Raw genomic sequence first — 20,452 nt, 5'->3', positions numbered from 1 at the left:
TCTTGATCTTGAGGCCCTAGGCTGAAGCCTAGTTAGCCTATAGGAAAATCCGGCCCTGGATGTATAGCATATACATGTAAAGAGTGGTTTTTTGAGGTGGGGTACCTCTCTCCCCCCAACATCTGGGCAAAGCTGAAGCATTACGTCTCTCAATTCTGAAACAAGAAATGCCAGAAGCAGAAGCAAAGCCCTTATGCAAAACTAGCGAAAATGTGAAACAAAGAAACGCTCTCAAAAAACGCAGCCTCTTTGCCCTGTAGGCACCCCAGGCTCCACCCGTAGGCTGGAAACGAGCAGCTAATCCATGATGCAGCAGGATAGACAAGTAGAGATAAACGTTATCTTTAGAAGCCAGGCAGTGTGGTGAAAAGAAGCACCAGCCAGGAGAATGACCAAGGAGTTCCAACGGAGCCTCAAGATCTTTGGCCCTGCCTGCTTCCCCATCCTAGTCTATTCAACTCCACTCTCAGCAATGAAAAAGGAAGAATTTCCACCCTGCCCATCCTAATCTTAAAGGGTTTTTCTCGTCCCTCACTTAAGCTGTAAACTCTTTTCTACACAGTTGCAGCTATGTAGACGTAGTTGACCTCATCAATATTCTTTAAAGGGGGAAATAAACGCTGTGCCTCCTTATGGTTAAGAAAACTTCATGGTAGTGAAGATACAGTTGACATACTTTAAGGTAGTTGCCATAATTTAGAAACAACTACTGCACATAGCACCAAGATCCAAAGGTGTAGAATAAGCCCAGGTACGTTCAGTCCCGTGTTATTTAATCAATGACTCATAGCTAAATTGAGGATTGGATCATTCCCCGTACGTAGAGTATTTTTGAAAAAGAAAATAGAATGCATGGATGGAACTCTTATATATGGAGTTCTTTGTAACAATGGAGAACAGTGGTGGGTTCCGGATCCCGGTTCAACCAGTACGGTGCAATGGGACCCGGCATCCACCACATGAATGCGCACAGTGCGTGCATGCCTCACCTCCTGCGACGCTCCAACTGCTTGGCGGAGCATTGCGTAGGCGCCGTACGCTCTGTGTGCTTGTGCGGAAGCGCCAAAGAGCTCAAATACAGGTAAGGAGGGCGGGTGGGCCCTCCAGAACACCGTACCAGAACGGTACCCGGTACTCCCGGCAGGCACCGGTATGCCTGTACCGGGGCATAGCGCCTGCAAACCACCACTGATGGAGACCTACTCAATGGAGACCTAATCTGATCATTACTGTGATGGAGTGCAGTAAGGAGGTGGATTTTCAAGAGGGAGAGGGTGTATTCCAGAGAAATAAGAGTCAGCTCAGCCCAGATACTATGTGTGTGAGAAAGTGGGTGAAGACAGCCCCTCCTTAATAGTTCACAGTATATATTAAATATGCAGATAGTAGAGTGGTCAGTCGGGCAAAAAAAAAGTGTATTTTTGTGCGAAGCATTAAAGAACTGAGTTTGAAAGAATAATCATGATTTGGGGGGTCTGACGGTTACTAAAGGTTCTTAGAGACCCACAGAAAAAAGTTCTTATGAAGAGTATAGGTAGTTCTCAATTTACAATCACAATTGAGCCCCCCATTTCTCCTTTTAAGCAAGGCAGTTGTTAAGGGCGCTTTGCCCATTTTACAACCTGTTTTGACAGTTTTTAAGTGAATCACCGGTGTTGTTAAAGAGAATCGTGCGATTATGAAACAAATTTAGCTTCCCCCATTGAGTTTGCTTGTAGGAAGCCAGCTGGGAAGGTTAGAAATGGTGATCACGTGATCCCCAGGATAGGGAACTGTCGTAAGTACATGCCAGTTGCCAAGAGCCCTAATTTTGATCATGTAACCATGGAGATGCTGTAACAATTGTTAAGTATGATAACCGGTCCGTATGTCACTTTTTTCAGTGTCGTCGTAATGTCGAATGATCACTAAAATAATGGTTCTACGTCAAGAACTAGCTGTATTTAGGGTTCTCAGATGTGTACCCTTATTATAATTATGATGGTTACCTAGCTTTTCTTGCTTCTTTTTATTATTTTCATGTCCCATTCCACAGTCAGACACGAAGCCAAACTAAATTTGTACAGAATCAACATTTCTGAGCAATTATTGTTACTTTCACTAAGGGAAATTTACTTGCAAACTGTCAGAAATGATTGCTTTCTTAGATCAAATCATCAAACCGCATCCTTTGTGTAACTTGCATTATTTGTTTTGTGCCAAAAATGATTTTGAAATATTTTTTGGCGAAAGCTAGGTTTTCTCCCCCAGTAAAATTACTCCCTCTAAGCTTTTGCAAATGGAACTGATAACTGAACAGCAAAAAAAAAATAATTGTTTGGAAACAATCTTATAATCCTGGCCTGGTATCAAAAATGTGGGTAACAAAAAAAGGTTGAACAGATACAGGAACCAGGGGAGGGCATAAATCAATACTCAATGTCTGGCAAATGTACAATTTTTCTAGATCTTGCAAAATAAATAAATTTAAAATAAAATAAAAAGTAGGTTTTGCTGATTCTGCAATTATTTATTTAAAACCTGATATTTTGATTCTCTATATCAGTGTTTCTCAACCTTGGCAACTTGAAGATGTCTGGACTTCAACTCCCAGAATTCCCCAGCCAGCATTCGCATTCGCTGGCTGGGGAATTCTGGGACTTGAAGTCCAGACATCTTCAAGTTGCCAAGGTTGAGAAACACTGCTCTATATTATTTAGAGTTCCTTAAGTAAGAACTGTTGCTTTGAGCCTTTTAAAAGGAATAAATTTTAGTTAGGTTGCGGTCAGAAGGCAGCCCAGCTCTTTCTCCCTAAAAATAAAAATTCATTTTAAGAAATCATAGGGGAAAATGTGGAGAAAAAAAATTATCAGGGGGGGGGGCAGTGGTGGGATTAAATAATTTAACAACCAGTTCTCTGCCCTAAAGACCGGCTGGGTGGGTGTGGCCAGGCAGCAAAAGAAGCCTGCAGCCTCCTGGGAGCAAAAACGGGGCACTGCTGGCCACGCCCCATCCCCGTTTTGGGCCTAGTAGGCCTCCCTGCACTTACCGGGGCGCCAAAACGGGGCGTGTGGGGACTCCTGGAAGGGGCCGGGCAGGGCCAGCCAGCAATTTAAGAACTGGTTCGGCCAAAGTGGTGCGAACTGGTTGAATCCCACCACTGATTGAGGGGATAGGTTACTGCCCATTTTACAACAATTGAAAGTTGAAGGAGGAAAAACTAGTTGCATGAGCCTGGTTTGAGTTGTGTTTGCTTTTTAGCTGAGCCTAACTTTATACACAAACACACAGCCAAGTTTGTTAAACAGAGCAATTGCCATGAGCGCATGTAAACTAGCTGTTGTTTCTGCAGTCCAGGAAGACTCAAAAATGACTGCTCATTTTACTTTTTTTTTCCTTGGAAGGTCAGGATTTTGCCTCAGTGATTGTGAATCTGGGGAACTGTTATTCTTTCTTTTTCTACAACATCAACTATTTCTTTATTTTCTCCCCTTTCCTCTTCCCCACAAAATCCCTGCTTCATCAGAGTTAAATCTAGGCAGATGACCTTTAAATCAGGCCAGGTCTTAAGCACATGATCTGGGATAGTGGCAGAAATCCTCAGAAGTATTCTTAATTTGGTCAACAGATCCCAAGTTCTCATTGGATACCATGCTCCTCAGGGTTCACCCCCAAAATCTATAACCCAATAAACAGCCCAGGAATGTAATTGATTGCTTACCTGTTTAATTATCAACCTTTATAACAGCCATTGCATAAGAAAGGAGAAGAGAGAGAGAGGAAGGAAGGAAGGAAGGAAGGAAGGAAGGAAGGAAGGAAGGAAGGAAGGAAGGAAGGAAGGAAGGAAGGAAGGAAGGAAGAAAGAAAGAAAGAAAGAAAGAAAGAAAGAAAGAAAGAAAGAAAGAAAGAAAGAAATTGGGCCTTTTCTTTTGGGCCCTACTCTGCTTCAGAGGATCAGAGACCTTGTTCCCCTGAATACATTTAAGCCTTATTTTGTTATCCCAAGGAGGGAAAATGTGGTCAGGGAAAATAGCAGGACAAACTATGTATATGCAGTTTTAAAAATGCACATTTGTTTCCATGTCTTATGTAGCTTTGCTTTGTTCTTGTGTATTTTTTTTAATTTTGTTTGGAGTTTAATTTTGTGAATAATTTTTTAAAAAAATCATTGGAAAAAAGGAAGACTATCAGGAGAGAGTTTTGTCACGTTCCTCACAGGATGGGTTTTGTGAGTCTTTGGAGAGAAGACTTTTTCTTGCTCCTTCTTCCAGGGTGGCAGCTTAGCATGCTCTACAGTAGAAACTACTGAATTCAGCCATCCAATAGGCCCTTGTATGGTGGAAAAAGTTAAAACATGCTTTTGAAAGTCCTGGATTCATTTCAGCCACCTGCGTGATATCACTGGGTCACTGCCTTGTGGTTACTCACGCATAGGCCCAATAAATGCACAGCGCCTTCCCACAAGAATTTAAAGTGCCTTGAGATGAAGAACCAAACTTGCTTCGGGAGATGTTATAAAAGCCAGACTTTAAAGGAGAGCAAAAGGGGGCTCTCTTTTTATACATCAATCACATACGGTGCCACCAGTTCGAGATCTACGACTGACCCTTCCAGTGGCTGCTCCACATGGAAATCACGCTGGTGCTGGAGCCCCTGACGAATCTTTTTGCCCCCACGCTGGGGAATTGGTAATTCCGAGTGGTGGGCCGGCAGAGGGGGCGTAAAGAAATAGGGATGCAGAAGTGCCTAAGGAACAAAAGGAAAGAAATCATCTGCCTGGCTCTGACCGTGGGAATTGGATTACACTTCACAGATCTTCTACTGCAGTGTTTCTCAACCTTGGCAACTTGAAGATGTCCGGACTTCAACTCCCAGAATTCCCCAGCCAGCATTCGCTGGCTGGGGAATTCTGGGAGTTGAAGTCCGGACATCTTCAAGTTGCCAAGGTTGAGAAACACTGTTCTACTGGTTGAGCATTATGGGAAGTACAGGTAGTCCTGGAGTTACAATTGTAAAGAAGCCTGCCCGTCACAGTTGTATGGTTGCATGGTATGGTTGTAAGGTGATTGTATGCCCCCTTTTGCAACACTCATTAAATGAACATTACAATTCTTCAGTAAGGCCACGGTTTGCTCTGGGACAGAAATAAATGCCAATTTTCAGCAAAACCCTTGTGAAACTGTGGGATGCTGCAAATGGCCATTAATGCAACCCAAATGCTAAGCCACGGAAATGTGTTCACATGATCACGTGAAGGGTTCAGCTTTTAGTGAGGGGTCCAAGAGTTGGAACTTCAAATCCAGATCATAAGTACCATATTTTCCGGAGTATAAGACACATCTCCCCCACCCCCGCCCCGCTAAAAAAGCATGGAAATGTTGGTATGTCTTATAGACAGAATACAGCCATTTTTGGCCTCCTGAAGCCCCGCACCCCGCCGTGGCACGACAAAACCGCGGTCCACTAAAGCGCGCCCGATTAAAGCGCGTACCTGATGTCAGCAGCAGCGCGACAAATACGACCGCGGGAAAAAAAGGGCGCTTTAAAAAGCGCTTTTAAAGCAAGCCGATTCACGTAAAGGTAAGGGTTAGGTTTAGGGTTAGGGTTAGGTTAAGGGTTAGGTTTAGGGTTACGTTAAGCATTAGGGTTAGGTTTACGGTTAGGTTAAGGGTTAGCGTTAGGTTTAGCGTTAGGTTAAGGGTTAGGTTTAGGGTTAGGTTTGGGGGGGGTTAGGGTAAGGTTTTCGCGTTAATTTTAACTTTACCGCTCACAGCGTGATGTTTTCGTCGCGCTGTGATGACGTCAGGTACGCGCTTTCGTCGAGCGCGCTTTAGTCTACCGCGGTTTTGTGGTGGAACCGCACCCCGCACCCCATTTTTGTGAAAAACAGACAAAACCAGGCCATTTTTCGCAAAAACACCATTTTTGTTTAAAATGCCTCATTTTTCACAAAAAAGGGGGCATTTTTGCCTTACCCCAATCCTGCTGAAGCCTGCAGAGTGCTGAGAGAAGGCAAAAACTTTTTTTTTCTTACTTACCTCTTCAAAATCTTCGTGCATCTTATATACCAGTGCGTCTTATAGTCCGAAAAATACGGTACCCTCTGGGTAGGTCCGTTGGGATTTTGAACTGTTGCTAAGCAACTGGTTATGAATCAAGGACTACCTGTATCAGCTAGGGAAAGATGCTAACAGCACAAAGGGGATACGGGTCACACATGCTGGATGAACAAGGTTTGAACAAGCTTCTACCATGCAATCCCTCCACCCCATTCCCAGAATTTCACATGAAGTGGGGAATGTAATCTCCCTCTTTAATCTTCTCATGTTTTCTCCCTAGTGTTTAATATTGTTTCTTTTAAAAACACCTATTAAGGTGAAGTAGTTGCATGTTGCCTTTGAAATAGTACCACAAGTTGTTCATTAGCTAGAGAGGCATCTTTAGGGAACTGGACTTTCTTAGCTGTGCAAAAGATCATAGACAAATATCCACTGCAAAAGAGCAAAGTGGGTTGGAGTGCCCTCTTTTGGTGACACAGAATGAACTTGCTTTCTTCTCAAAGAGCAAAATTTCTCAAGGAATTTTAAAAGTAAACTATTCCCCAGGGTTGATTTTTCAACAAGTATCCAAAATAAGGATATAATCTTTGGCACTCTTAGGGAATTCCAAGAGATAGCCTAGATCAGGTTCAAATGCTATGCAAAAGTGCTTGTAAAACCATTGCTTATTTTCTCAGATTCCTTGTTACAAGCTAAGCCTAGGATAGGGAGTGGATGGAAGATGTCCACAAGTGGGTAAATCTAAAGGATCTCCATGGCAGGGGACAATCCAGAGGTGGGTTCCTACCAGTTCGCACCTATTCGGTAGAACCAGTTTGTCAAATCTACCGGACTGGTTAGAGGAGGTTCCACCAGTGGACCCTACAGAAGAGGTTCCAAAATTTTTTGAAACCCACCACTGCTAAAGGGTTAGGGGTGCAAGGATCTTGTAACTTGACAGCTTTAAGTCTTGCATGCTTCAATGCCAGAGTTCCTGAGCCAACGTGACTGGAGGAGGAATTCTGGGAGTTGAAGTCCATAAGTCTTAAAGCTGTCAGGTTTGAAGACCCCTAGTTTTTTTTCCTAAAGGGTTAGGGGTGCAAGGATCTTGTAACTTGAAGGCTTTAAGACTTGCATACTTCAATGCCAGAGTTTCTGAATAGCTACTTGGACCGACCTAAGTACTAATTCATAATTTCATATCCGGTCACATGGGTGGAAAGCCACTCCCACAAAGGAGGCCACACCCACAGAGTAGATACGAACAATTTTTGAAACCCACCACTGGGACAATCCAATCTCAACCCTGGACTGTACTCATCTGCTTCCGTTTGTAGTTTTGCAACTGACATTAACCTCCAGAGGCAATTTTACTAAAGCAGAATCACAGTTTCAATCTATCAGAATTCGGCACCTATAAAAACTATGTGTCCACCACTTTCTTTGAAGTGTGAAAAATGTGTTTTTAAAGAAAACAGCATGGATGACTGAGCATGTTAATTGTGTTTGGGCAGTCACAAGGGGCTCAAACTACTCCTTCATTAATGTACATGTAGTAGTTTCAAAGAAAGACTCATACATACTGGTTTCTGCCAATACAGGTAGTCCTCAACTTATGACAATTGAGCCCAAAATTTATGTTGCTAAGTGAGACGTCGGTTAAGTGAGTTTTGCGCCATTTTACAACTCTTCTTACCACATGCAAGGGAATTATTGCAGTTGTTAAACTATTAACATGGTTGTTAAGTAAATCTGGTTTCCCCATTGACTTTGCTTTTAGGTTGCAAAGGTGATCATATGACTCCAGGAACTGCAACTGTCATAAGTAGGAGTCTGTTGTCAAGCATCGAAATGTAAATCACATGACCATGGGGATGTTGCAATGGTCATAAGTATGAAACACTCGTGACCCGACAAATGCGCGCCTGTCAACAGCGCACCGACAAAACCGCGGCGATAAAACCGCGGCGATAAAACCGCGATGCCTACAGCGCGCCCACAAAGGCGCGCCGACAAAAGAACGGCGACAAAAGCGCGATTACGGTTAAGGTAAGGGTAAGGGTTAGGGTTAGGTTTAGGTTTAGATTCAGGGTTAGGTTTAGGGTTAGGTTCAGGGTTAGGTTTAGGGTTAGGTTAGGGTTAGGGTTAGGGTTAGGGTTAGGTTAGGGTTAGGTTCAGGGTTAGGTTTAGGGTTACGTTAGGGTTAGGGTTAGGGTTAGGTTAGGGTTAGGTTTAGTGTTAAGTTTAGGGTTAGGGTTAGGGTTAGGGTTAGGTTAGGGTTAGGGTTAGGTTTAGGGTTAGGTTTAGGATTAGAGTTAGGTTTAGGGTTACCTTTAGGGTTAGGTTTAGAGCGCGCTTCTGTCAGCGCACTGTTGTCACCATGCTTCTGTGGTCATTCGTCCACATGATTTCGAACCTGCGCGTTTCTCCCCGCGGTTTTGTCGGCGCGCTTTTGTCGAGCGCATTTGTCGGTCAACCTGAAACACTATCATGTCACTTTTTTGAGCACTCTCGTAACTTCGAACTGTCACTAAGCACACTGTTGCAATTTGAGAACTGTCTGTACACGGTACATTGTGTATAATTAGTTGCTTCACGCAATCCCTTGCTTTGCTCTTTGCAGGATGCTAGCACTGGCACTATACCGGCAGCCTCACTGCTCCCCCTTACCTGGGCTGCCTGCATCCGTTGCTTTGAAGGATAAACCAGGAACTCTTTCAGGAGCTGCACTGCTTGCGGAGAAGCATCTGGCACCACCTGCTCCAAAGGGATGGGCTGCTTCTCTTTGAAGGAGATTTTGTTGTAATCAGGCAACTCTGTAATCTCCTGTCCCAGAAAAAGAATAACAATGTTGGCTGTAACCAGGGGGGCCTTTGCCCAGGTTCGCCTGGTGCACCAATTGCGACCCTATCAGGACCGGGAGGCCCTTCGGATAGTCACTCACGCCTTCGTCACCTCAAGACTGGATTACTGTAACGCACTCTACATGGGGCTGCCCCTGAAGAGTGTTCGAAGACTTCAGCTAGTCCAGAATGCAGCCGCGCGAGTAACTGTGGGTGCGCCTAGGTACACCCACGTTACACCTATCCTCCACGAGCTGCACTGGCTTCCCATTGGTCTCCGGACACGCTTCAAGGTGCTAGTCGTTACTTTTAAAGCCCTACATGGTATCGGACCTGGCTACCTGAGAGACTGCCTCCTGCCAATTACCTCCCTACAACCAATTAGATCCCACAGACTAGGCCTCCTCCGGATTCCATCTGCCGGTCAATGTCGTCTGGCGACCCCCCGGAGGAGGGCCTTCTCTGTAGCTGCTCCGGCCCTATGGAACGATCTCCCCGTTGAGATCAGGACCCTTACTACCTTTCCGGCCTTCCGCAAAGTGACTAAGACCTGGCTGTTCCGGCAGGTCTGGGGCTGTTGAATCATCCAGCCCACATCCTAAGTTATGAATGTTGTTGAATTTTTAATTGTTGTTTTTTATTTTTATATCCCCCCCCCTTCCCTTTTTATTTGTAAGCCGCGCTGAGTCTTCCGAGAGTGGGCGGCATACAAGCTAATTAAATAAAATAAATAAATAAATGGGGGGGACTTGGCTGTTGGTTTCTTCACTTTTAAACGTTCCCGCTCCTCCCCTGGGCCCTAATCCCTTTGGGCAAGCTAATGGTTTATTGGACCGACCGGCCAGGTCTTTTGATTAGGTGTGCCAAGCACACGGAGGACACAACACAGCTGCTCAATGTCATTTTCGCCAGGGAAGAGAGGAGAATTGTTGAGAAGTTCAGCAAAGATACAGCCAACCGCCCTGGTTAAAGAGAAAAAAAGAGGTAGCTGGATGAAGGGATAAGGGGAAACATCTCTGTCATCCAAACAATCACTCCCCTAACCAGTTTCCTGCTTCTTATGCAGTGAAACCTCTTTGATTCTTGATTTCAATATGTTTTTCCCCCCCATGCAAATATTTCAATGTTCCATTTTATAGACTTCCATTTCTTTTGTGCAAATTTGCATTCTTTTTTGCTTTCCTCATTTGGGATAGGCTTCCCTTTTCTGAAGGAAGATTCCTTTCCTCCAGATTTCCCTAACTAATGTTGATTAATCGGGATAATGGTAATAACACTTTTCCGGATCTAGGAAATATATTATAAGTAAATGTTGATGATTGTATTTCTGAATGATTTCCTAGCATTTTGGAGAAACCTGGATTTTTTTTTTAACTTTCTTTCAACGTTTGCTTTCTAATTTCCTCGTCTAAAAAAGTATAATTATACTGGATTCCCTTGGCAATTTTCCACCTACTGTGCATATCAATTATATCCGGTGGCATTGTGGTCAAGGCTTTCAGTCAACAACTGCATCTCTAACACTCCAAGGCTACCCTCTTAAAACAGCCCAGAAATAGAACATTCCAGACTGATTAAGTGAAAGAGATCAAAGCTGCTCACCACAGGTCTACGCCTTCATCATACTTTCGAGCACCGTACAGCAATTCGGGAGCCCGATACCACCTAATTGGGAAGAGTACACAAATTATATTATACACATCTCTATTCATCTCTCACAATGTAACTCAATTCTAGCCCCCATAACATTCACGTCTGGTGCCAACAAGACTCCAGCACTTCCTTTACATTGAGGACTGATTTCAAAGTTCTTGGAATAAGGTCAGAACTGGGAATCTAAGACCCCTCGGAATGTCGCTGAGCTATTTTGTCCAACTTCCATTACCACCAGTGGTAGGTTTCAAAAATTGTTCGAACCTACTCTGTGGGTGTGGCCTCCTTTGGGGGAGTGGCTTGCCACCCATATGACCGGATGGGAGTGGCTTGCCGCCCATGTGACCCGATATGAAGATGCCGACGACACTTGTCAGAACCACCTTAAATTACCTCACACACAACACTGGCATGCATAAGAATATGATGTAAACTTGTTTTTTAAAAGGCATCTTTGGTTTGCGTTAAAACAACTTCAACACACGCAATGTTCTCATTGCACCACAAACGCAGTAGTCACCCTTACCTTTCACAGAGGCCCTGAGTTTTATAAATATGAGCATGATAGTGTAGAATAATCATATCCAAGGACCAGTGGTGGGTTTCAAAAATTTTTGGAACCTCTTCTGTAAGTGTGGCCTGCTTTTCGGGTCCACTGGTGGAACCTCTTCTAACCAGTTCGGTAGATTTGACGAACCGGTTCTACCGAATAGGTGCGAACTGGTAGGAACCCACCTCTGATTACCACTAAACATGTTAGCTGTGGCTACTACGAGTTGGAGATACAGGCATCTTCCCGTTTGATTCTGCCTTCCGTGGCTAAATGCTCAGTCCATAGCCCATGCCCATTGCTACTTACCTGGTGGCCACTTGATGGCTATATAGTCTATCTCCATCGCTGGTGAACACTCGGGCCAAGCCAAAATCAGCAATTTTCAATTGCCCTGTGGAGCTGATCAGCAAATTGGCTGGTTTCAGATCCTGAAATGACAAGGCAAGAATTTGAAAACCTGTCAGAAGCTAACGAAGAACGGGATGCACAGCATCAATGGGTCAAATAGCAAGGTGTGATCTTCCAGGGAGAAGGAAACTATATTTGGGTCAAATATGACCAGACCTCACCCGGTGCATAATAGAGTTGGCATGGCAGAAAGCCACTCCCTTGAGCAGCATCAGCATGTAGCCTTTCACTTGGGCTTCAGTAAGAGGCTGTTCAGAGTTGCGGATCACCTCAGACAGATCAGAGAGCATATACTCAAATACCAACACAAACCCTGTGCCATGAGGGAAAACGTCTTTCAGTTGCACCACCTAAAAGAAAGAAGTTAGACAAGTTAGCAATAGCAATAGCAGTTAGACTTATATACCGCTTCATAGGGCTTTCAGCCCTCTCTAAGCGGTTTACAGAATCAGCATATCGCCCCCAACAACAATCCGGGTCCTCATTTCACCCACCTCGGAAGGATGGAAGGCTGAGTCAACCTTGAGCCGGTGAGATTAGAACCGCTGAACTGCAGATAACAGTCAGCTGAAGTGGCCTGCAGTACTGCACCCTAACCACTGCGCCACCTCGGCTCCTTGGATTCAATATTGGATGACCTGACCCACAATTGATATAATGAACATTTACCTAGCCTTCTATCCTCAGTATAGCGTGTTAAGTGACTGAGTGTCTGACACAGCACGAACCATCTGAAGGTGTTTACAAAGCCTTAAATTATATTATTCCCCCCCCCCCCCCAATACCTACGGTACTGTATCTTTATGCTGAACACATTTCATTAAGCTTCTTTAAGCTGGTCAATTAGCCCTCCAAAAGAAGTTGGTGAGTAAAAGTGGCAGGAGATTGCTTCCACTCCCACTGCTTTTTTGTCCATCTGTGGTCATTCTGCTTCTCTGTTTAAGTAAGGAAATGTCTCTGAAACAATGACCCAATGGGGCATGAGTTATCCAATTATTAGGTAAAAATCTAGTAATCATTATATGCAGTTTTTATCTGTTTCTGGACGCTCAAGGGAGTGGCAGCAAGTTGTTTCAGTGAAAGGGAAAGTCACAGCAAAGTTATAATGGCTCAGTTCATCCATAATCCATCTGCCAGCCAATGTCGGCTGGCGACTCCCCGGGGGAGAGCCTTCTCTGTTGCAGCGCCAGCCCTCTGGAACGATCTCCCCATGGAGATCCGGACCCTTACTACCCTCCCGGCCTTCCGCAAAGCTGTTAAGTCCTGGCTGCTCCAGCAGGCCGGGGGGCTCTCGAAATATCCAGCCCCCCCGGAGATTGTGATTGTTGTATATTTTAATGTTGTTTGTGTATTATTCCCCCTCCCTTGTTTTATTGTAAGCTGCCCGGAGTCCTTCGGGAGTGGGCGGCATACAAATCAATAAAACTATAACTATAACTATTTGCTTGGAATCCACACTGTATATCGGACATTAATACCATCAAGTGAGTCCAGAGGTATTTCACGAGAAGAGTACTCCACTCCTCTGCTCACAGTAGAATACCTTATGCCACCAGGCTTGAAATTTTGGGCTTGGACAACCTAGAACTATGCTGACCAAGGTCTGACCTAAGCGTAGTACACAAAATTGTCTGCTACAACATCCTACCTGTCAATGACTACTTCAGCTTCAATCGCAGTAATGCACGGGCAAACAATTAATACAAACTCAAGGTAAGCCGCTCCAAACTCGATTGCAGAAAATATGACTTCAGCAACAGAGTGGTCAATGCCTGGAATGCACTACCTGACTCTGTTGTTACATCCTCAAACCCTCACAGCTTCAACCTCAAACTGTCTAGCGTGGATCTCACCCTTTTCCTAAGAGGTCTGTAGGGGGCATGCATAAGTGCACCAGTGTGCCTACCATCCAGAGGTGGGTTCCTACCAGTTCGCACCTATTCGGTAGAACCGGTTCGTCAAATCTACCGAACCGGTTAGAAGAGATTCCACCAGTGGACCCGGAAAGCAGGCCACACCTACAGAAGAGGTTCCAAACTTTTTTGAAACCCACCACTGGTCCTTGGATATGATTATTCTACACTATCATGCTCATATTTATAAAACTCAGTGCCTCTGTGAAAGCTAAGGATGACTACTGCATTTGTGGTGCAATCAGAACATTGCGTGTGTTGAAGTTGTTTTAACGCAAACCAAAGATGCCTTTTAGAAAACAAGTTTATATCATATTCTTATGCATGCCAGTGCTGTGTATGAGATAATTTAAGGTGGTTCTGACAAGTGTCGTCGGCATCTTCGTATCCAGTCACATGGGCGGCAAGCCACTCCCATCCTGTCACATGGGCGGCAAGCCACTCCCACAAAGGAGGCCACACCCACAGAGTAGGTTCAAACAATTTTTGAAACCCACCATTGCTACCATCCCTGGCCTATTGTCCCCATTCATTTGTAGCTTTTTCCCTTGTTCAGGTCCATGGTTATACTTATACCTGTTATCTCATACATGTTTGACAAAATAAATAAATAATAAAATAACGTTTATCTTAATTCCCAACACTCTCCCTCAGGTTATTTTGCCTTAGAGCGATATGTAAACCAGACTAATTTGTTCTGAAAGGTTAGTTTATTAGAGGCCTAATCTGAGATAGAACTTGAGAATCCAGTTAACTGATCCGGTTAACTCATGAACTGTCACTTCCACAAGCTACTCACGTGCTGGTTTTCCTCAATCTCCTGCAAAGCCTTGATCTCCCGCAGGGCTTGGTTGGGGATCCCATCCTCTAGCTTGCGGAGGGCCACTTTCTTCAGTGCCACGGTCTCCCCAGTCTGCCAGGTAAGGGAGCAAAAATAAAAATTGGAAGCAGATGTTCATCTCCGGGGCAGGAGGAACTAAAGCTGGCTACATTGGCCTCAAAGATCATAAAGAATTCCATGTCAGGCCTGCAGACGGTTCCTTTTAGGATCTTTGGCCTGCCACACTAATATTCTTTTCTACTAAGCTTTTTATTAATGGGGAATTGAGAGGGGGAATAGTAAGGAGTAGAATGTGTTGTTGTCAAAATAAAATTCCTTTCTAGAAACCAAGGTCATCTTTTGTTCTCGACACCTCTGAGCCTGATCGGAACTGGGTGGATGAAACTGTCAGCATGGCAGTGGAAGATTGGACCATGTGATGGACTTGTGGGTGTGGGGGCAAGATCATGAAGTTTCAACTGGGTGAAACTTTCACCCCGGGAAGCTTTCAGATTCGGGTTTTCACAGATGTGCCAACAGGTCCCTCTTAATAAATTGGAACTTTGAGGAATACTTTGTCTTCGACTCTGATTTAATTTTGGATGATATTTGGATCGCTGACATTCCACTTACTTCTATGTTCTTGGCTTTGAAAACAATGCCATGGGCTCCTTCTCCAATACGGCCAAGAATGCTATATTGATCCATGGCGCCTTCTAATAATTGAAACAGACAAAGAAAAGTCAGCTCATCTGTTCCAGCCTGAGATTCATGGATTCTTCTTAAATAACTTGTGATCTGTCTTTCCTTTTTTCTTTGTTAAAAGTATGCCCCACTTTCTCTTTCAAGCTAACATTAGACTGCTACCCTAACCACCCCAAAAGTAAATGTAATTTAAAACAATTAAAATTAGTTTTAAAATCTACATAAAACTACAAACAGTTCAAAAGGCTCAAAATAAAGAACTACATCTGATGACAAATTTTCAAATAGCAAAAAAAGGCAGAGTGTCACCTCTCATCTTGCCAGCTGCCGATTTCTATCGGGATGTTCCTGCGCTATTTTTTTTTTTTGTGAAACTGGTTAACTAATTTGGCTTCCAACTAGGAAAAGTAAGTCACTGAAAAAATGTGATTAACCAAAAAAAAAACAACCATGGTCTTTACAAGATCATAATTTCTAAATCGGGAAGCCAATTTGTTAAATCAAATTTTAAAACATACTATGACTTAAATCTTGGATGCAATTCTCTATCTTTGAATTAATTCATTGAAATCAGTGGGCATATTTCTTTTTGTATTTATTCAATTTGGATGTCCATCTCAACAAGTAACTCCTGGCGGCAAACATAAAATGAATCAAAACAAATTTCCATTTTATAATACACACATTAAAATGCACCCAGCATTTGAAGAAAATACTATGGATGGTGTAAAGCCATGAAGACTTGTTCCTCCAGCCACATGGCTAGCTGGGAGTTGAGTTCAACACATATACCGTATATTTGGGATGGGAGTATAATGTTATTTGAGTTGTATATGGTGTTTTCTTTATGTAGCTGTTGTTAGACAGTCAGGGTAATATTGTATAAGATGAGTAGCCTTATAAACCTTTTCAATACTATAAATAAATATGAACTTTCTCCAGCACATATACAGAGTGGCAAGATTTTTTAAAAGTCAGAATTCTTGATGGTATAGAAGATAATTTCAATCAAATCAAAGCAAACTTCCAAAATGCATCATAGGATATTGACTACATTACTTTGTGGATATCTCCAGTGTTGATTTCAAGATTCTTTCACAAGGTATTATAGTATTGAGGAAGCAAAGTCAGGCTACTCTTTTAATTCCTTTTCCAGAAAAATAAAACATAAAATAACCCAGCCTATTATAAATTAGTCAATACTAAAAGGTTCCATTTAAACAGGATAAGAAGACACCAATTACAAATCATATTATATGGGATGGGAGTTCAATACAATACAGTACAATAGCAGAGTTGGAAGGGACCTTGGAGGTCTTCTAGTCCAACCCCCTGCTTAGGCAGGAAACCCTATACCATTTCAGACAAATGGCTATCCAACATCTTCTTAAAGACTTCCAGTGTTGGGGCATTCTCAACTTCTGGAGGGAAGCTATTCCACTGATTAATTGTTCTAACTGTCAGGAAATTTCTCCTCAGTTCTAAGTAGCTTCTCTCCTTGATTAGTTTCCACCCATTGTTTCTTGTCCTACCCTCGGGTGCTTTGGAGAATAGCTTGACTCCCTCTTCTTTGTGGCAACCCCTGAGATATTGGAACACTGCTATCATGTCTCCCCTAGTCCTTCTTTTCATTAAACTAGACATACCCAGTCCCTGCAACCGTTCTCCATATGTTTTAGCCTCCAGTCCCCTAATCATCTTTGTTGCTCTTCTCTGCACTCTTTCTAGAGTCTCCACATCTTTTTTACATCGTGGCGACCAAAACTGAATGCAGCATTCCAAGTGTGGCCTTACTAAAGCATTATAAAATGGTATTAACAGTTCAAGTTCAACATCAATCAGAATATAATGAATAGCAATTAATTCCTCAATAATATTTGATAAGATTGTTTTTATTAATAGATTCAAAAGCAAAACCACCTCTTGTTTAAGTGATCCCCCCCCCAATTATTGGACCCAGATTGTTGGGGGGCAATAGGCTGTAAACATCTTAGAGAGGGCTGTAAAGCACTGCGAAGTGGTATGTAAGTGGTATTGCGATATCCTGGATGAGAGAAGCAATTTTCTCAATAACTGGAACCTAGTTACTCTGAAATACAAGTCTAGCATATAATTTAGAAAGGGAAATATGCATAAAAACCTATCCCAGATATCCGAGTTAAAATATTAAGATAGTTGCTTTAAAGAGGATAAATGCCAAGTCCCTTTGTATATGCCAAGATGATCCCATCAACCATGCCACTTTCTTTAATCCAAAACACGAACATAGGAAGCAGTTTCAATCCTAAATTAAATCATCAATTTCAGCAGTTCTCCTGGATTAGATAAGAGATCTTATCACTGGTTCTGCAAACAGGATTTCACAGCAGCACAGGTCTCTCATTTCTCGACTGCCCCCAAACATATTCAGTGGTATACTGTTGTGGAATATAGCGGTTCCTTGTTTTATGGAATATTCAACAACCCGCAGGTATTAGTTTTTTGCAAATACACCTAGGATCTTTGCAGAGATATCAAAATTTAAGATATACCCATCATAATATACTAAAGCAATAAACGGGATTGATTCTAATTCTATGCTGCTACTTACTATCTACTATGCTGCCCACCCAACTGGGCAATTCCTCAAGATCTAACTGCACGAAAGAAATAGAAAAAAAAATCTATTCCTACATACTTTCCCGTTACGGTGCACGCGCATATTTAAAATGTGAAAGAGGTAAGTTGCCTTTCTCTCTCTCTTAACCTAAGGCGCTAATGCACCGCTTTTCCTAATGCATAATGGTAATAATGGTGGTTGCCTGTTCCTTTAAAAAAAAAAGTGTGGAACCCCCATTAAAAGTAATAACGCTTTAAGAAGACAAAATAAAATTTAAAAAAAGCAGCCGGGACAGCTTAAAGGGATAATTGGGGTGGGTCTCCGCGTCGTCTAATGCAAAACCCTATAAACCCCTGCTTACCCTATTAGAGGATCCCCGCCCAGGGCCCCTTAAAGGATTCCAGGGAGATGGATGCGGGACTCCGCCATCCAGCCCGTTTTCTCGGATCGGGTCCCCGGAGAATCAGGAGGCTGCTCAGCCAAAGGATTCCCCGATGGTCGTTTCCCAGCATGCCGCGCGCTCCCGCAAGTGGCGGTTCCCCGGCATTTCCACGAGAGTTCAGGTTCTCTATTGCGGGGCTTCTCGGCTTTTACATGGGTGGACTTCAACTCCCACAATTCCATGCTGCCCAGGGGGGTTCTGGGAGTTGAAGTCCACCCTGCTCTATGAAAAGTAGTTAGCCTAGCTTCATATATGAGCCGTTTCCTAAAGTTGTGCGTGCGTATGTGTGTGCGGGTAAAAAGATGTGTGCACTTCAACTCTTTAATTCCCAGGATTCTCCATGATGACTAGGGAATTTCATCATGAAGAATCCTGGGAATTAAAGTTCACATATGTTAAAAGTTGCCAAGTTGGAAAAACACTGCCCGTCTCGAGGAAACAGAAGGATCCCACCACACTCTGCTGGATTTTCGCAGTAGAGTTTCTAAGCCAGTGTTTCTCAACCTTGGCAACTTGAAGATGTCCGGACTTCAACTCCCAGAATTCCCCAGCCAGCAAATGCTGGCTGGGGAATTCTGGGAGTTGAAGTCCAGCAAATGCTGGCTGGGGAATTCTGGGAGTTGAAGTCCAGCAAATGCTGGCTGGGGAATTCTGGGAGTTGAAATCCAGCAAATGCTGGCTGGGGAATTCTGGGAGTTGAAGTCCAGCAAATTTGCTGGCTGGGGAATTCTGGGAGTTGAAGTCCGGACATCTTCAAGTTGCCAAGGTTGAGAAACACTGTTCTAAGCAATCCTTTGGCCACTGTCCCCCCCCCCCCCCAACCTGTGCTTTTTTAAAAAAAATCACCAAACAAACCCATATTTATTTACATATTTCGGGCAAACATATCCTGCAAGTTATGGCAAAACCGAGTTTTCTGCCCCGCTAGAAACTCAGGCGGCCCTAGTGAAAGGTTCAAAAACATCCCTTTGGAAGAGAGGCATACAAAATCGCAAAGATCCGTTAGTGGTTTCATTTGGCATATATCTTTATCTTTAATGATTCTAAAACGCCCGTCTACAGCATAGAGGAGCTCTAATGCAGAGAGCAAGGAGGCTTCACACATCCCATGCCTGCTATGCCGTTGTTAAAAATAGGAATACAATTTACACATCTCCATAAATCAGTGTTTGACCAAAACCGCAAGGTGCGTGCGGGCGTATTGTTTAAAGTTAATCTTATCGTATTTTGCCTTCTCGGAATAAAGACAGTATAATATCTATCGTTACATATTCGAGGTAAATAAAAGGTTCCCACGCCTTAAGGCTATGAGAGGATGTCGAACTGGGATCGATAAACTGCAATTCGCCCCACCTGATGGAGACACTGCCACAAAAAGGTGTGTTGAATTAAGATTTTAGGTTGGCTGCGTACTTTCGCCACCCTCGCTTCAAGCTTGGAGGAGTCTAATTGGAACCGGAAATGATGACTCTACAACTGGGATTTTTCAACTTACCTCTTCGCCAGGCAGTACTCTTGCTGCGGTTTATAGAGACGGGACCGCGTTGCCCAGCAACCCGACTCCAACGGTTCCTGAAGGTCCCCTTTCGGAAAGCAAAGCGCCGCGGAAGAAGTCTGTGCATGAAAGCTTTTGAGTTCTCCAGAAGTTTGGGTAGTATAAACGGGGTTCTCCAACCTTGGCCATTTGAAGACTTGTGGACTTCAACTCCCAGAATTCCTCAGCCAGCTGGCTGAGGAATTCTGGGAGTTGAAGTCCACAAGTCTTCAAGTGGCCAAGGTTGGAGACCCCTGGTATAGAAGACAAAACGAGCATTGAAGGAACAAGCATTAGAACACAATTAAAAAGTACTCATTCATTTGGGAACTTTTCTATTTTCCCCCTTTTAAATTGAACAAAAATCCTGGAAGACTTAGGTCCCTCTCTTATGTAGTTAATCCTAATAAATATTGTCACCCTTTAATGGATTTACACTCATAAATAGGACTTTCCCTTCCCAAAGATGCCCATTCAGATGTTGCTGAGTTACAAGTCTGGTGGCGATCTTCTTAAGATCACTGGAAATGCTTCGCTTGCCACCTGCTGCCATTACAGCTATGCAGAATTCCAGTTCTAAGGACAAATATCGCATCTTGATTGGCTGAAGATGTCTTGCAGAAGGACAGTGTTGGAAGCCCTATAGAGCAGGGGCTTTCAAACTTTGTTAGGCCACAAAACCTGTTGTTTTTTTTTAACTTAACAATGAAGAGATTAAGGAATATTCCCAAACTGCATGCTTGTAGCTCCGTGGAAGAATATGATTCCTTTCAAAATCAAATGTAATTTGGTAATCCACTTTTCAGCTTTGATTTCCAAAGTTGTAATATTTCTACATTGTCCCACTTTAAGTTTCAGTTTCTTAAATCTCACCCATCTCAATGTTGCCCTCACATAACAGGCCAGAGACCCCCGAGTTCTACGGAGCCCACCAAGTGGTTTGTCCGATTGTTGTCATCAGGAGT

At 43.4% G+C, this 20,452-nt stretch overlaps 1 protein-coding gene across 2 annotated transcripts; it reads right to left on the bottom strand.

The window, feature by feature from the left end:
• Nucleotides 1–3,685: 3,685 nt before the first annotated feature.
• Nucleotides 3,686–19,660, bottom strand: CDK20 (cyclin dependent kinase 20). 2 transcript variants are annotated; one of them, XM_087710791.1, is made up of 9 exons: nt 19,449–19,660; nt 14,841–14,923; nt 14,187–14,300; nt 11,636–11,824; nt 11,373–11,494; nt 10,463–10,525; nt 9,699–9,822; nt 8,688–8,843; nt 3,686–4,725 (listed from the first exon to the last, which is right to left on the bottom strand). In XM_087710791.1, the coding sequence occupies exons 1-9, from the start codon at nt 19,573–19,575 to the stop codon at nt 4,537–4,539; spliced, it is 1,167 nt and encodes a 388-aa protein (XP_087566917.1). In that variant the 5' UTR covers nt 19,576–19,660; the 3' UTR covers nt 3,686–4,536. The 2 variants fall into 2 exon arrangements, with proteins under 2 accessions (XP_087566917.1, XP_087566918.1); XM_087710792.1 differs by lacking the exon at nt 19,449–19,660 and adding an exon at nt 17,873–18,080.
• Nucleotides 19,661–20,452: the final 792 nt, after the last annotated feature.

Source organism: Thamnophis sirtalis, unplaced genomic scaffold (genome assembly GCF_051295495.1).
Source record: "Thamnophis sirtalis isolate CommonGarterSnake01/CBP01778 unplaced genomic scaffold, rThaSir2_p1.2 scaffold_3, whole genome shotgun sequence".
NCBI classification, from domain to species: Eukaryota; Metazoa; Chordata; class Lepidosauria; order Squamata; family Natricidae; genus Thamnophis; species Thamnophis sirtalis.
This window is presented reverse-complemented; position numbering and strand designations above follow the sequence as displayed.

What these genes read in the sequence shown, in the direction of transcription:
- CDK20 (XM_087710791.1), bottom strand. Translation starts at nt 19,575, where the DNA reads ATGCACAGACTTCTTCCGCGGCGCTTTGCTTTCCGAAAGGGGACCTTC. An exon ending in AGATTGAGGAAAACCAGCAC is followed by an intron (nt 11,825 to 14,186) that starts GTGAGTAGCTTG and finishes TCTTTCTTTTAG; the next exon opens with GTGGTGCAACTGAAAGACGT. An exon ending in GATGAAGGCGTAGACCTGTG is followed by an intron (nt 9,823 to 10,462) that starts GTGAGCAGCTTT and finishes CTCTTTAACCAG; the next exon opens with GGCGGTTGGCTGTATCTTTG.